This window comes from Mus pahari, chromosome 6 (genome assembly GCF_900095145.1).
Source record: "Mus pahari chromosome 6, PAHARI_EIJ_v1.1, whole genome shotgun sequence".
In the NCBI taxonomy this organism is placed as follows: Eukaryota; Metazoa; Chordata; class Mammalia; order Rodentia; family Muridae; genus Mus; species Mus pahari.
The window spans coordinates 77,767,435-77,783,119 of record NC_034595.1 but is presented as its reverse complement, the minus strand read 5'-3'; the positions used below and the strand labels follow the sequence as shown (position 1 = coordinate 77,783,119).

General features: G+C 42.7%; 1 protein-coding gene across 1 annotated transcript in view; it reads right to left on the bottom strand.

Annotated features, from left to right (window-relative positions):
* Positions 1 to 3,214: 3,214 nt before the first annotated feature.
* The window catches only part of Psmb2 (proteasome subunit beta 2), a 33,950-nt gene continuing 21,479 nt past the window's right edge, over positions 3,215 to 15,685 (bottom strand). Inside the window, exons 4-6 of the mRNA XM_021200723.2 lie at positions 6,759 to 6,921; positions 5,393 to 5,442; positions 3,215 to 3,451 (exon numbers count right to left, since the gene is read on the bottom strand). Coding sequence (XP_021056382.1) covers positions 3,344 to 3,451; positions 5,393 to 5,442; positions 6,759 to 6,921 — 321 coding nt within the window. The 3' untranslated portion in view covers positions 3,215 to 3,343. The remainder of the gene's footprint in view (positions 3,452 to 5,392; positions 5,443 to 6,758; positions 6,922 to 15,685) is intronic.

Below are 15,685 nucleotides of genomic sequence, written 5' to 3'. Positions count from 1 at the left end.
GGAAGACAGAAGACCAGCCTGAACAAAAGCTAGTGTTGATGAGTGTGTCCATGTCAGCTTCTTGGTTTGGGCAAGTGCACCATGGTTATGTAAAACACTGTTAGCAGAAACTGGGCAGGAGGGGTTGTAAGGAAACTGGCATCCTTATAACGTTGCTGTAAAACCAGTTATTCCCAAATCAAGCTCATTGAAAACAAACCCAGGCCAGCAAGGTGGTTCAGTAAGTTAAAGGTGGTTGTCACCATGCCTGATGACTGGAGTTGAATCCCAGGACAGAAGGAGGCAGAAAACTGAAGGTTCTCTCTCTCTCTCTCTCTCTCTCTCTCTCTCTGTCACACACACACACACACACACACACACACACAGTGAAAAAGTTAAATGCTTAGGTTTCTGGCATGGGCAGCAATAAGATGAAATAGTAGATATGCTTGGAGCGGGCAGGTGGTAAGGTCAGTTTTAGACATGTGGGTGTGCTTGATATCCTTAAGGCCAAGGTTGCAGTATGTATGAATAAGCTGATTTGTGGGTCTAAGGGCTTGCATGACGCTACCCTGGGTACACACACATTGAAAGGCAGTGAGCCTTTCACTCCTGGTGCATCCTGTTTGTGGATCATGGTTAGCAATGACTGTGTTTACTGAGCACTTCACTCTAGTATGTAGTATATCACTACATACATGGATCACTGCATAGAATGCTCAAGACCACTATCAACTAATTCCTCTTTCAACCATTTTATAGGATACATGTTTCAACAGGGCCCTACCCAGGGATCAATAAGAAGCACCTGTGCAGGCAGATACCTAAAGATCTAGGAACCCAGCAGAAGGTTCAAAGCTCTTCATGTGATGTTGGAGGTGGAGTCGCTTGTAACGTGACTCATCTCTCTCCCAGTTCTCACTACATTAAGCACTTAGCATCAGTGCATAGAGAAGCCTGTAAGGTACCAGAACCGATGTTGCTTTCAGTATTGTGAATATGAAAGACAGACAGCAATCTCAGAAACACAAGATGCATCTCTTGGGCAAACAAAAAACCTAGCTATATACGGTAGTAATATTATTTTTGAGTCAGGGTTTCTATGTATAGTCTGGACTGTCCTGAAACTACCTCTATAGACCAGGTTGGCCTCAAACTCAGAAATCCACCTGCCAATGCCTCCTGAGTGCTGGGTTTAAAGCCATGCACCACCACTGCCCAGCTTCTATTATCGAAGATGCCAGGTGTGGTAGCGCACAGAGGCAGGAGGATTATGAATTTAAGGGCAGCATGGATTATATGACAAGACTTTACAGGAAGCTGGGCATTACTGTATATGTATCATCCCAGCACCTTTAGACCCAACACTCACGAGGCAGAGGCAAAGGCAGGTGGATCTCTCGGAGCCCACGGCCAGCCTATTTTACACAGTGAGTTCCAGATCAGCTTGGGCTACACAGTGAGATTCTATTTTAAAACAGAAAGGAAATCCACACATAGCTCACAGGGTGAGGGAATGTAATGACCAATCATACAAGCCTGACTACTAAAGTTTGATCCCCAGAACCCATATAAAAGGGAAAGAACCAACCCCAGAAAGCTGATGTCTGACCAAGACACATACACTCATTTTTTTTTAAATAAAAAAACAAAAAACAAAAAAACAAAAAAACTACCTCCTTTAGAAAAAAAAAAATCAAAATACCTTAAAACAACAACAAAAAAAATCCCTTTTCTGTTATGAGCAGCCTTTATTTTTATGTGCGATGCTGCAGATCAAACCAGTGTTTACTTAATTTTTGTAAATAATTTAATCATTTTTATTTTACGTGCACGAGGAGTCAGGTCCCTGGAACTGGAGTTACAGACAATTATGATCTGCTATGTGGTTGCTAGGAATTGAACCTGTGTCCTATGGAAGAACAGTCAGTGCTCTTATCTTATGAATCATCTGTTCAGCTTTGACTTATATCTTTAAAAACAGGAAAGAAATCGGGACCTGGGCGGTTGAAGTGGCTCAGCAGTTAAGAGCACTAGCTACTCTTCCAGAGGACCTGGGTTTAATTGCCAGGACCCAACCAACAGCTCAACCATCTGTAAACTCCACTCACAGAGGGATCCAATGTCTTTCTCTGGCACGAGGCTCGACCATGATGCCCATGCAGGTACACATCTATATAAATAAAATAAAAGGTACACAGGCAAGCAGGCAGGTGAGCTGGGCCCGACAGCAAAAGCCCATAGTGCCAGCTGCTAAAGAGGCAGAGGCAGGAAGAGGCCAGCCTGAATTTCACAGCTAGTTCAAGGCTTAGGCAAACTAGCAAGACTTTGCCACAAAACAGAAGTAAAAGGAGGATGGTGGGTGGGGCTCAGTGGCCAAGGGGCCTACCAGTGCCAGGCTCTGGGATCCACCCCTGATATTCCCTTTGCCAACACTCCAAGTACAAAGATTGAGTACTTGAGTGAAGCAGGCCTATATCCCAGTTTTTGGAAAGTAGGGAAAGAACAATACAATAAAGGGTTGAAGATCACCCTTCTTGAACAGAGTTGAAGACCAGCCCGGGCTACATGAGATCATGTCTCACACAAAGAAACGAGTAGCTGAAGAGTGAAATAGGAGGGATACTTTCTGGCTGTTTTTGCATGACTGACACAAGATTTAAGGGCTGGGGACACAGTTTGGCTGGTAAAATGCTTGCCTCATAAACCCGAGTCTGAGCCCAAGAATACCTGTTTTTAATAAAATCAAACATGGGATTATTGGTGTGAGGTAGACTGTCCATTCCTGAGAATAACACCCAAGGTCATCCTATGGCCCCCACATTGCACATGAATATTTCAATACAACACAGTTTTTCCTTTCTTTCTTGTTTTGAGACAGGATCCATCTACATGAGCCTGGTTGCCTCACTCTGTAGACCAGGCCGGTCTCAAACTCAGAGATCCACCTACCTCTGACTTCTAAGTGCTGGGACTAAAGGCATGTGCCATCATGTCTGGCCAACAAAAAAGATTTAAGTTTAAAGGCAAAAAGATCCATAGCATTAGATAAAAATCAAGAGATTGAAAGAGCCGAAGGAAAGAAGCTGGACAGTGAGCAGAATGAGGGGCTCTGAGCTGGCAAAGCCACTTGGGTCACTAGGAGACAGGAGGGAGTGTCCTGGCAAGACTACAACCACCATTTCAGTTCCTCTGTACTGTGATGTTGGGTAAACTAAGGCCAAAACCAGAAAGCTCAATTTAGCTATATTCAGTTTTATTTTGAATTAACCATCTATCAAGAGTGAACGTCAAAAGAGTAGAAAAAAAATAAAAGGAGCCCATCAAAAAAGTCCCCTTCTAGGTGGAAGGGCAGGGCGCGATGTTAGGAGTCCCGCTTAGGGAAGGAAATGTTCTCCAGATTGTGAATGCCGTCCTTGTCAATGACCCGGACACTGAAGGTAGGCAGGTTCAAGATGAAGCGCTTCTGGAGCTGCAGGGACATGAAAGAATCTGTCAGCAAACATTTACTGAATACGAACTATGTGGCAGATTCTGTTCTAAGAGAAAATGTCAAGTGTAAAACCTCTCTTTTTGTAAAACTAAACCAATATTCTACTAGGGGCAGCTGGGACTATGTCATAGAAGAGTGTCTAGACAGTAGCTGGAGGCTAACTGGAAGGTAGTGACCAAGATCTGTGAAATGGAGCTGTGAGCCTGACTCTGGTCAGTCAGCTGGTGCACAAGACAATCCACTGTTCATCCCACAGCCTGATACCAATCAGCTTACAAGAACACACTTGCCTCTTTAAAAAGTCTTCAGGTAGTGGCTAGCAAGGAACTAAGAACCAAGTCTGGACCCACACGGGCTATCTTAGGTCTCAACAGTTTACGTAGTCAATTCCCTGCATGAGAAATGTGTCTGCGTGTGCAGCCGTAGGGATGCTGGAATGCTGTCCACAGAATCCTGACCCTCCCAGCCCAGGTAAAGGCTGTTCTAGAGAACAGTCTACACACGGAAGCTGACTGCTGAGAAGGGCAGCTCAGAAATCTTCACTTCTGTGGCTGTCCTTGCTAAACACCTCTCTAAGAGCCTCCAGAAGACGTCGGCTCTCCATCTACTTCCTTGGGAGACTATCTGGACATTTCCTCAGGCTTCTGACCACCCTTCCTCCCTCATGTTGTCCATTTCCTCTGCGGCCGAGGACTGGGCAATAACAGCCCATTTCATTTCCACAGTTCTCTCTGGCTGTCGGTTCATAGCTAGAATCAAAGTCAAAGTTCAAGAAAGGGTGACAATAAGCAAACAACGGTTTCCTTTAAAAATGTTTTTGTTTTTTTTTTTAAAGACAAGGACTCACTTTATATCCTTGGTTGGCCTGATACTTGCTATGTATACCAAGTCGGCCTCCAACACACAAAAATTCACCCACGCGCCTCTGGGATTTTTGACTGCTGTGACTAAAGGCATGTACTTCCATGCCTGACTCTAATTTTTTTTTAAGATCTAAGGGAAATAAAATTTCAATACCATGTGATATTATAGTGTCTTCTTCCTGGTGCCCCTTAGAATATCTGTGGGTAATACTGTCTCTCAGCTGAATGGCTAAGAAACACACGAATGAACCCACATCATCTCCTGAGGAAAGGGGATTTAAAAAGAGGAAGAGGGAATGGGGCTGTGGTGTAGAGTTAATGAGTTAACAGGGTCCTACAGGAGGCACACTGAGCCCAGCAGCCAATGCTCTGACCTGTGCTCGGCCCTGCTCTCACTGGACACTTACTTCACTCCCATCCTTAAGCTATGAGAAAAGTAAAAGAATGACAAAGTCTAACAAGGCGAGTTTTGGCCACTTTATCCTATATCCTTACACTCTTACTGCAACCATCAGATTTGGGGTTCTTGGCCTCCCAAAACAAAAGATTTTTCTCTACCTCTGACCCAAAACTTCCCAGGTGCTTTCCACGGTCATCCAAATGCACTGCTAAAGGAGTAGAATTTCTAGGTGGCACAGCAGGGAGTGTACAAAGTCCAGACGGTCTCTGACAGCAAGGGCCTGATCATCACCTGTGTTAAAATCCCTTGGCTGCCAGTTAAAACCAGAGACTCAGTCTCTACCTACCTACAGAAGATTCAGAACTGGGTGCTGGGGCTGACCAGGGAAAGGGAAAGCTCCCCCAAGATAATTCCTACATACAGTGAATGTTGAGACTCAAGAGTCTGGATGATCCAGAAAGGAGTTGTAATTAAATTAATTTAATTAAACTGTAAAACTGGCATGAATGAGGCAGTGACCCATGAGAGAATAAGCCCATCACCCACATCAGCCTCCATCACCTTCTAGCAAGGATCAGAAAAAAAACAGCCAAGATCAGGAGTGGTACTTCAGACTGAGAGAAGCCATTCCTCCAGGATTCCCTGGGAGCTACTCACCTCCTCCAGACACTTCCTAAGAAGCTCCACTGCCCTCTCACGTGAGATAGCTGAAAGAGAAAACAGAGGCCGAGCTCTGAAGGCTGTCTGTGTCCAGCACTCGACAGCTTGTTTCAGCCTCCTCAGGTCGGGGTGCCACACAATTGGAAAAGACAAAACATGTCCAGCCTTCTAGCCTATGACCGTCTTACTCCACATGCAGAGGAGGGCGCCCCAGACCCAGTGCTCCGAGAGCCATTACAAATTGATTTGCTACAGAGGAGGGTAAGCATGACGGAATTCTGTCTCCCAGCCTGGACCTGCCGCTGAAGAAGTCCAGCAGCCAGCCCCTCTTTTTCATGGCTCACCCTCATCAATCCTTTAGTCCAGGGCTTAAATCAATTCCATCTGCCTTTGCCAGCTGCAAGTCAGGGAGAGAAGGACAAGGCTGGAGTTCCATCCTTACTCTCCCAGCTGGGCCTCAGCTTAACAACGGGAAGACAATAAGAGGATGGGCCTGGGACTTCTAGACGGGATCCAAAGGGATTGTTGGTAGGCATGGCTAACTGGGATGACATATTATGCATTAGGCTTCAAGGGTGGCTGCTGGTTATTTTGGTGGGGGAATCAGCTGTATTACTGACAGATGCCAAATCAGAAGACAGTCACCAGGAGGCCAGGCTAATTCTTTTCAGGACGCGGCTTGGAGCTCTAGCATGGCTGAGGTTGAGTATGAGGGCAGCACCAAAAAGAAAAGACTGTGCCAGTTGTCATGCTGCTGACAGGGAAAGTGGTTAACTGCTGCAGTACTAGCCAGTGACAGCTGGATTCAAGTCCTCTCTGTCCACAGTGGTTATGGAGGAGCATGAGATTGGTGTCAGAAGACAGAACTCAGCACAAAACCACTGCTTATCCCAAGTTTTGTCAGGCTGTCAGTTTAGACACAAGGAAAGAAACAATTTTATATGCAGGGGAGAGTGGTCTTCAAAAGCTCTGATGTTTAAACAAAGACGTCCTCCCAAGTTCAAACCATAAACTGCTTGGCTCACTTTCTACAGCTGAGATGTTAACAATCACCTAGGGAGGAGAATGGACGAGAGTGAAGGTAGAGAACCGGACAGAAAAGCTCTCACTCACACTGACATCTACTCCAGCACCTAACTTAAAGCAAGGCAAAACCCAGCACCAGACACAGGAGTATCTTATTTTGGTGGCCAGGAAGACTTTTATCAAGAAGGTTTTTGAAGACTGCACTGGTCCACAAAAGAGAGAACAGCTTCCAGAGAGGAGCTGTCCTCTACCTCAGGCATAGCCAGCCAACTCCAAGGCTGAGAAGAGCCAAGGGCAGGGCTGTGCACTGCTCTCTCCTCAGAGTGCTAGTACTTACTCGGTGTGTAGTATCGGTCAAGGATGCTGAGCGTCAGAAAGGCACCATAGCCATGAGCTGCAAAAGGAGCCTTGGCCAAGGCTGCCAGGTAGTCCATGTAGTAAAGGGCTGGCCCTTCATGCTCGTCATAGCCAGCCAGGAGGAGGTTGACATGGTATGGGGTCTGCAAGGGAAAAACACAGCAAAGTGGAGATGAGAGCTCTTGACAAATAAGAACACTGACTAAATCACAGTGGCAATAAAAATAAACACCTACCTGGAGGACTTCTAGTATTGTCAGAGGTAAAGCAAAATGCTTTTTGGTTTCTACTTAAAGCCTATGGAAAAAGAACCTGGTACGGAGAGTCGACAAGGCTCAGCAGGTTAGGGGGCTGACTTATAGCCATGCCTGATGACCTGAGTTTGATCCCTAGAACCTGACTCGCACAAGTTACACACACACACACACACACACACACACACACACACACACACACACACACACACGGTGTTAAGAGCCTGATATAAAACCACTTCAAAGGCTTAGATGTTCCTGGGTCATTCTCTTCTTGGTTTCACTCATTGAAACCAAGAACATGGAATAATGGCCTACACTTCAATCCCAGCACTTGGGAGGCAAAGGCAGGCAGATCTCTGTAAGTTCCAGTCAAGGCTACAAATTGACACGCTATTTCAAACAACTACAACTACAACAACAACAACAAAAGAGACCAACAAACACAATTATGTTGTCAGGCCAGAGACTGAGTCCAATCACGTTATTCAAAATAAACAAGCTAATGAGCCCAGGAGTTCAGGACGGGGACCAGTCAGGGCAACCCAGTGAGGCATAGCTCACAAACACAAACAAAACAAAACAAAACCAAATACCGCATACCATCTAAAGCCTTGATCACAAAACAAGGTATCAAACAGTCTCAAATATTTAAGTTGGAGTCACAAACTACATTTATTTATTATATATATGCGTGCATGTACAACATTTTTCTTTTCTTTTTGGAAAACTCCACTTACTTATTGTATTTGTGCATCTGTAAAGGTTGGAGGACAACTCTGTGGGGTTGGCTTTCTCCCTCCACCATGTGGGTTTCGGGGCTGAGCTCAGGTTATCAGGCTATCAGCAAGCACCTTTTCCTGCTGAGCCATCCATCCCACTAGCCCATCATCTTTCTAATATAACAAGACTCCTTTAGATGAATAAAATCTACTTTTCATCAATGAAACAAATTAAAAAATGGTTGTTACTTGCATTTAATATTTGTTCTTCATATTACCTACAAGTGTAAAACCACAAGGTATTACAGTGAATCTTAACTAAGTCTGCCTTGCTTTCATTTCCAAAGACTTAATTACCTTTTCTGTATTAGCTGAGTATTTGCCATATTAAATTCATCCTGTCTATGCTCCAGGCACTAGTGGTGGGAATCCCATTTTGTGGGTTTTCTTTTTGTTTGTTCTTGCGTCTGCTTTAGTGGCATCAGTGAAGCCTTGTCTGTGGTTTGTGCCCATCCCCATACTTATGCCTGTATTCAATAAAATGAAATACCACGGAATGTGATATTGGAACAAGCAATGGCTCCAAAAGGGACACTACACATTCTTTACACACTGATCAATACGGGCACTTGGTAGCTTGAAGACACTCATGGTAGAGCACATGAATGTATCTACTGGAATCCTACTAGCCCAGCTGTGCTACTAAGTTGGAAGAGTTGCTAATGTCCCTTGAAAATTACATGAGCTCCAACTTCCAAATGGGTGCCTATCCATGGAATAAAATAGTAGACAGCTCACAAAAATAAGATTTAGTCCTTAATAGTGAGGAGCTCTGAGGAAAGAACTGCAGGCCCACCACGTTCCCAGTTAGGCGTGCTGTCCTTGGTTGTGCTCTCGGGACATTACCTACATTTCTATTATGTTAGCTACATCCTAACCTTCTGATAACTCATACCTTGAACAACAAAAGCTCTGCTTAAGTTAGCTAAAGATAAAAATGAAAAGATAAAGTGTGAGAACAGTACTACAAATTCTCACAGACGTAGAATATTACGATGTCCTTATAGTTAAAATTAAGAGACAGATTGGGGATAGGGAGATAAAGAAGTTTTTTTTTTTTTTTTTTTTTTTTTTTATAGAGCTTATCTGTGTGTAGCTTTGGCTATCCTGGAACACATTCNTTACGATGTCCTTATAGTTAAAATTAAGAGACAGATCGTGGAAAGGGATATAATTTTTTTTTTTTTTTTTTTTTTGGTTTTCCATACAGGGCTTCTCTGTGTGTAGCTTTGGCTATCCTGGAACACATTCTGTAGACCAGGCTGGCCTTGAACTCACAAAGATCTGCCTGCCTCTGCCACCTGGCATGATAAACTTCTTACCTATCACAGAGTAAGTTTAATCTTTTCTCTAAGTATATAACTCACTCTTCCCAACTCCATGCAGCTAGAACACCCTCAGGACAATTAACCAAAACAGTTTTACAAAGTTGTATGGTATATTAGGAATCCATAGACACTCAAGGAGGCCACAAGCAGCAAAGCCCAGGAATATTCTATCTAATGAAGCTGTTGCCCACAGTATGAAATTAAATCATGTTTCAGAACAATTCACGTTATTTAAAAGTCATCACCAGAAGATTTTATAAGAAACCCCATGCAAACACAAGTTCGGAAGCAACTGTGTTTCTCACTTGAGCTACATAATATATTTATGCTTAAGCATCTTGCATACACTCGGTGAAGTTGGTAGTCAGAAACTACAACTTGTGGTATAGAAGATAACTCACAAATATTGTGTGACTTCGAGTTACCAACTTTTGCATGTGTGAGATGTTGAAGCATAAATAAGTGGTGTTATCTAGACTAATTAAGTCAATACATCTGTGTAACAACTTGCGGTTTCGAAATTCTGACAATGCTCCATCTAAGACTTTTTGACTTATACTAGTTTCTTAGTTTTTCTTTTATTTTCAAACAAATTTTTGTATGTTGTCACTGTTTTCCTGAAGTTAGATTAATTCTAAGTAATTCATTTGTGTGCTATTCTGAATGGTTCTACACAAAAGTTAATAACTCTAAGTTCCTATAGTTCTTCTATTCAACAACTTACACAAGTGTGACTTCTTGTGGTGTGATGAGGGGAAACAGTATATAATTCACCTATTTACAAATATTTTATATATTATAAACTCTATGAAGGCAGGAGTACTTCTCTCTTGTTTAATGACATACAGGTATACAGCCTGTAGCTAATAAACATTTGTTAAATGAATGAGTCCTCATACACCAGAGAAAACATTGCACACTTTATTATGTGTGGTTAATGCTTAATATTACAAGGAAACATTAAGAAAACAACTAAATCAAAGCAAAGATGTGATGGACACTATTTTTTCTTTAAAAAAATATTTATTTTAAATTATGTGTGTCTGTCTGTACACCACATGTAGACAAGAGTCCTCAGTGGTCAGAAGGGGCATTGGATCGATTGGAAGTGGAGCTACAGACAGTTGTGAGCTGCCATGTGGGTGCTGGGAGCTGAACCAGGTCCTCTGCCAAAAACAGTGCTCTTAATGACCAAGCCTTCCCTCCAGCCCCAAAGCCCCATTTCTGAGAAGTGTTTCAAGTTCAAGTCAATGTCTGCATCTCCGTAAGCAAGCAGATCTATCTGTTGCTTCTCTTCCCAACCTTCTTCTAGACATGAATTGCTAAGGATAAAAAGCTTAGGAAGCAAGTTAGACATTATGTACTAAATTAAGAAGAAACTAATAGCACAAAAACAACTCAGGAAGGAACAGGCCATGTAACAAAGTCCTGGACATGAGTTTGAATTCAGGTTCTATTAGTATATGCGTTACTTTAGGAAAAGTCTGAATTCTAGAAGCTCAACTAAAATAAGGCCTAGTACAAAAGGGCTGCAGTGACAAGAATCTAAAGCACAGGCACAGGCCTGTTAAATGGTAGATATTACTATCAAGGAAATAGACTAATCTATGAAATTAAAAGTAAAAGTAATTAGGAAGCCCGAGCACTCCTGGCACAAGGTAAATCCCTTCCAGGATGTATCTTTATAAAAGGATTCTGAGAGATGTTTACTCAAAGTGCCTAGCACATTACCTGGAACATGCAAGGAAAGTAGTAAATGAAGTTTCGTTGTCTCAGTGGACCATGGTGGTACACACCTCAGTGTCAGCACTTGGGAGGCAGAGGTAGGCAAATGATCTATGAGTTCAAGGCCAGCCTGGTCTACAGAGTGAGTTCCAGGACAGTCAGAGTTACACAGAGAAACCTTGTCATGAAAAAAACAAAACAAACAAAAAGTTTCTTAGCCTTTCCTTTTGGATTCCTTATCCACGCCCTAAGGTTGACAGCGATATTAGACACAGTGTCATCTCACTTACAGTGTTATGGTCAGTCTACCCTAGGTCCCCAGAAAAAAAAAAAGACCTGACATTTGGAAACCTAGTCGACACATATTAAGCATTTCCATGCTGTCTCTTGCAGACGTGTCTATCCTAAGCATCAAGCATCACTCTCTAGCCTATGTACTTTTCCTTGCACAGTATCACATGGAAGAATCAGCCTAACTATTGAGGAGGCAAACACCAATGAGAGGACCCAAAATCCTGTCTTTTTAGCAAGTAACCTCTATTTTGTCAAAGACGTAAGACAAAGTTGAGAGGTCTGCCAGTAAAGACCTGTACATTACAGATCACTAGACATGTTCTACAGCAAAGGCTGAGATGGAATGTTGTATATATTTTAAGCAATGCAAATATTCAACTGTCCATCTTGTAAATGAACCCACATTCCTTAATAATAGCCTGAGAATCACCACCAACATTTTATAAACACCAACATGTTTGGTTTTAAATTGTGTATAATATATAAAGGAAAAAAATCAAATAAATCATTCTGGGAACTTAAAAATAGCTTTTAGCCTCTGGAATAAGATATTGCAAAATTTTTGCCTTTTTCTTTTTGGGAAGCAGGTAGAGACAGGAGGATCTTGTTATATAGCCCTGGCTGGTCTGAAACTCACCAGGCAGATTAGGCTGGTCTTGAACATGTTGTAAACACTGTCTCATCTCTCCAATGTGGGGATTGTGGACATGCATCATCATACTCAACTAAAAAATTTTGCCTCTGGGCCAGGAGGTAGTGTTCCACGCCGGAGTCCCAGCACTCAGGAGGCAGAGGTGGAGGCAGGCAGATCTCTTGAGTTTGAAGCCAGCCTGGTCTACAGAGTGAGTTTCAGGACAACCAGGGCTACACAGAGAAACTCTATCTTCAAAAACAAACCAACCCCCCCCCCCCAAAAAAAAAAACCCAAAACAGAAGAACAAACCTCTTATTCCAGGTGCATGTGTTGAGGTGGAGTGGGGGGGGGCAGACATGATAAGCTTATTTACCAAGTGAAGAGATCCAGGCCATTTTAAATTTTTCTGAAGCTTAAATACATATGAAGCACCCAGTGTAATGCCTGATATGCAGTAATATCAAAACCTAACTACCCCACCTGCTCATTTTTAAGATTTGACTAGATAATACAAAAATCAAGAAGATGCTATCACAGAGAATATAATTATCTACCTTTTTATGGTTGCCAAAGGGATAACATTTAACTGGGTATCATCCATAAAGTGTATCTTTTTTGTTGTTGTTGTTTTTTGTTTTTTGTTTTTTTCCGAGACAGGGTTTCTCTGTAGAGCCCTGGCTGTCTTGGAACTCACTCTGTAGACCAGGCTGACCTGGAACTCAGAAATCCGCCTGCCTCTGCCTTCCAAGTGCTGGGATTAAAGGCTTGCGCCACCACTGCCCGGCAAAAGTGTCTTTTTTATGTACTTCTTCCTGCAAAAGTATCTCTGCACCCCTGAGAACTACAGAACTAAGCTCCATTCTCCTGAGATTCTTACACTTTTGGAAGTGGAGAGTATGTATCATACACAGAAACTTACTTAAATTAGATGGACCATTCCCTTCCTTCTAACTTTTGTGCATATGACTCCTTGTCTGTTTCCTCTATCAGGAAAAAGAAACACTGTAGTGATTAACAAGTGTTGAAATTCCATAAATTTTACAGCTAAGGAGAACAGTTGTGACAAACACACTGAAACAACAAAATCAGCGACTACAGAGTCTGGGCGGTGACAAGCAGCGGTGTGACATCTGGCGGAAGCCAAAGTCACAGCAAGGGGGAGAGAGGTGGGCGTGAGGAAGCCTCCTGCCGAGCGTGGACACAGACAGGGAGAGGAACTGACAGTCTTCTTTTGGAGCCAGGCCAACCTCTGCCACCTCTAATTGAATGGGATAACATTACTATGACTGAGGGGACCTGAAGACCGGTTCAGTTTCTTTGGGGCCATGAAGTATTTGGAATCTCGGCAGTGTGAGAAGTTTACGTCTATGCCTGGTGGGTGAGTAAGGTGGAAGCAGATACTAAAACACCATGGGACAGCTGAGATGAGCATTTAATTAATGGATTTCTAAATGCTTTAAAGACAATATATATAAAAAAGAATACTGTGGCCACTTTTTGCAGGTGCAGGGTCTTCTGCATGCTACACACGCTTCAGCAGAGACCCTCCAGTCCATGCTTGATGAGGCCATCTTTAATCCTAGGATAGCTCATGAAATGTAGTTTGCACACTTGGAGAGCTGAGCTCCCCGAGCTTCTCCAGCATCCCTCTTACATGTGCGGCTCAATGCTCACAGAGGAGACTGCAGTGCACATGGGCCCCAAGCGCGTCAGCCAGGACCAGGAGTCAGGCGTCCCAAGTATTAAGTCCCATATGCTTTCCCAGGGAACCACTCTGCTGCTGCAAAATGGAAATAACGTTAAATTAGGTAAATTCAATATTTGGTATGAATTTCATACTCAAATATTCCCCAATTTTTTATACCAGCACCTATTGTTCTGTATTTCCCTTACGACATCAACTGTGACCAACAATATTTTAGGTCTTAGGAGAGCAGGTTTAATGTCACAGCTGTAATTCTTCTAAAAGTTTCCAAGCATCTGTAGGAGCTGTTCAGTAAATACTTGTGACAGCAATTGCTTTGTTGATATTACTAAGCAAATTGAATCAATTATTATTTTTCTACACCAGTGCTCTGAACTTTGAATCAGGAGCTTGTTTTCAATAACCAACAGAATTTACTACCTTTGGGTGTTTTCAGAGCATAATTTAAAAATTCTAATTCTGCCATTTTAATAGCAGATTAAAAATATTTATCCATGCATAAGTGTGCCATAGTACACATGTGGACACCTGTGGGAGTCTAGTTATGTCTTAATACCATTTAAGTTCCAGAAATCACACCCAGGCATGATGGCAAGCATCTTTACCTGCTGCGCTATCTTGCTAGCCCTAATTACAGATTTTCACATTTAAAATAAAATTCACTCCAAACATTTTAAAATTTAACAACTTCTAATTATTGTGATTAAATAGCTTTACTTAATCTAAACTATTATGACCTCTACTCCTAAGAATCATTTCCATGCCGGGCAGTGGTGGCGCACGCCTATAATCCCAGCACTTGGGAGGCAGAGGCAGGCGGATTTCTGAGTACGAGGCCAGCCTGGTCTATAGAGTGAGTTCCAGGAAAGCCAGGGCTACACAGAGAAACCCTGTCTTGAAAAACCAAAAAAAAAAAAAGAGAGAGAATCATTTCCATAAGACAGGAGTCTCAATAACCCATATTTGCCTTGAACTTGTGGAAATTCTGTCTCAGCCCTCCCAAGTACTGAGATTACAGGCACGAGCCAACACATTCAAACAAGACCATGTGTACAGTCAATCTCTTCTAACTTTAAGTATTAAACAGTTTATAAAACCTTTAATCAAATCCTATAAAAGTTCTCTGGAGTTACAAGACAGGAAACAAGAAGACATTCAACCAGTCTCATTTGATCCAGGAGAAACCAGGTGTGGTGGTGCAAGCCTGTAGCAGCACCTGGGAAGTGGAAGCAGTTACCCTCATAAACATTAAATTTAAGGCCAGCCTAAGCTGCTTAACTCAGCAGTTAAGAGCACTGGCTGCTCTTCCAGAGGTCCTGAGTTCAATTCTCAGCAACCACATGGTGGCTCACAACCATCTGTAATGTAATCCAATGCCCTCTTCTGGTGTGTCTGAAGACAGCTATAGTGTACTCATATAAATAAAATAAATAAATCTTTACGAGGAGGAGGAGGAGGAGGAGGAGNAGAAGAAGAAGAAGAAGAAGAAGAAGAAGAAGAAGAAGAAGAAGAAGAAGAAGAAGAAGAAGAAGAAGAAGAAACACCAATACTATGTAACCTCAAAAGAGAAGTGAAAATTTACTTTTAGTATAGTAACTGACATTTATATGTACAATGAACTAGAATAAAATGAAAAGGACCATTGGAATGTACCCTAGTAGCCTAGATGACAGATACTGAGGACTAACATGTGGCCGAAGGGGATGGGAGTAGATATGGAGTATGAGGTGAATGTAGACACTGAACTGAGTAACTAGAGGAACAGAAAGTGTAACCAAGAGTTAAGACTTTCATTCACTAAGGGGGAAATCCATGCTGGAAAGAGAAGATGGGGGACAGCCAAAGTCAGTGGGACTGAGGACTGAGTGAAGAGGATTTCCTCGAACTAACACACTCTGCCACATGGAAGAGTAAAGGAAACACCAGGACACATGGCAGAAGTCCATGCAGTCCATGGCCAGCCAGTTCATCTCAATGTGCTAAGTCCCAAGTTAGAAAGATTTTACCTTTAAAAACATGCAAAGGGGCAAACAAAACCAAGAGACACAGTACTGAGGAGACACAGCACTGAGGAAGACACAGCACTGAGGAAGACACAGCACTGAGGAGACACAGCACTGAGGGAGACACAGCACTGAGGGAGACACAGCACTGAGGAAGACACACCGAGGAAGACATAGCACTG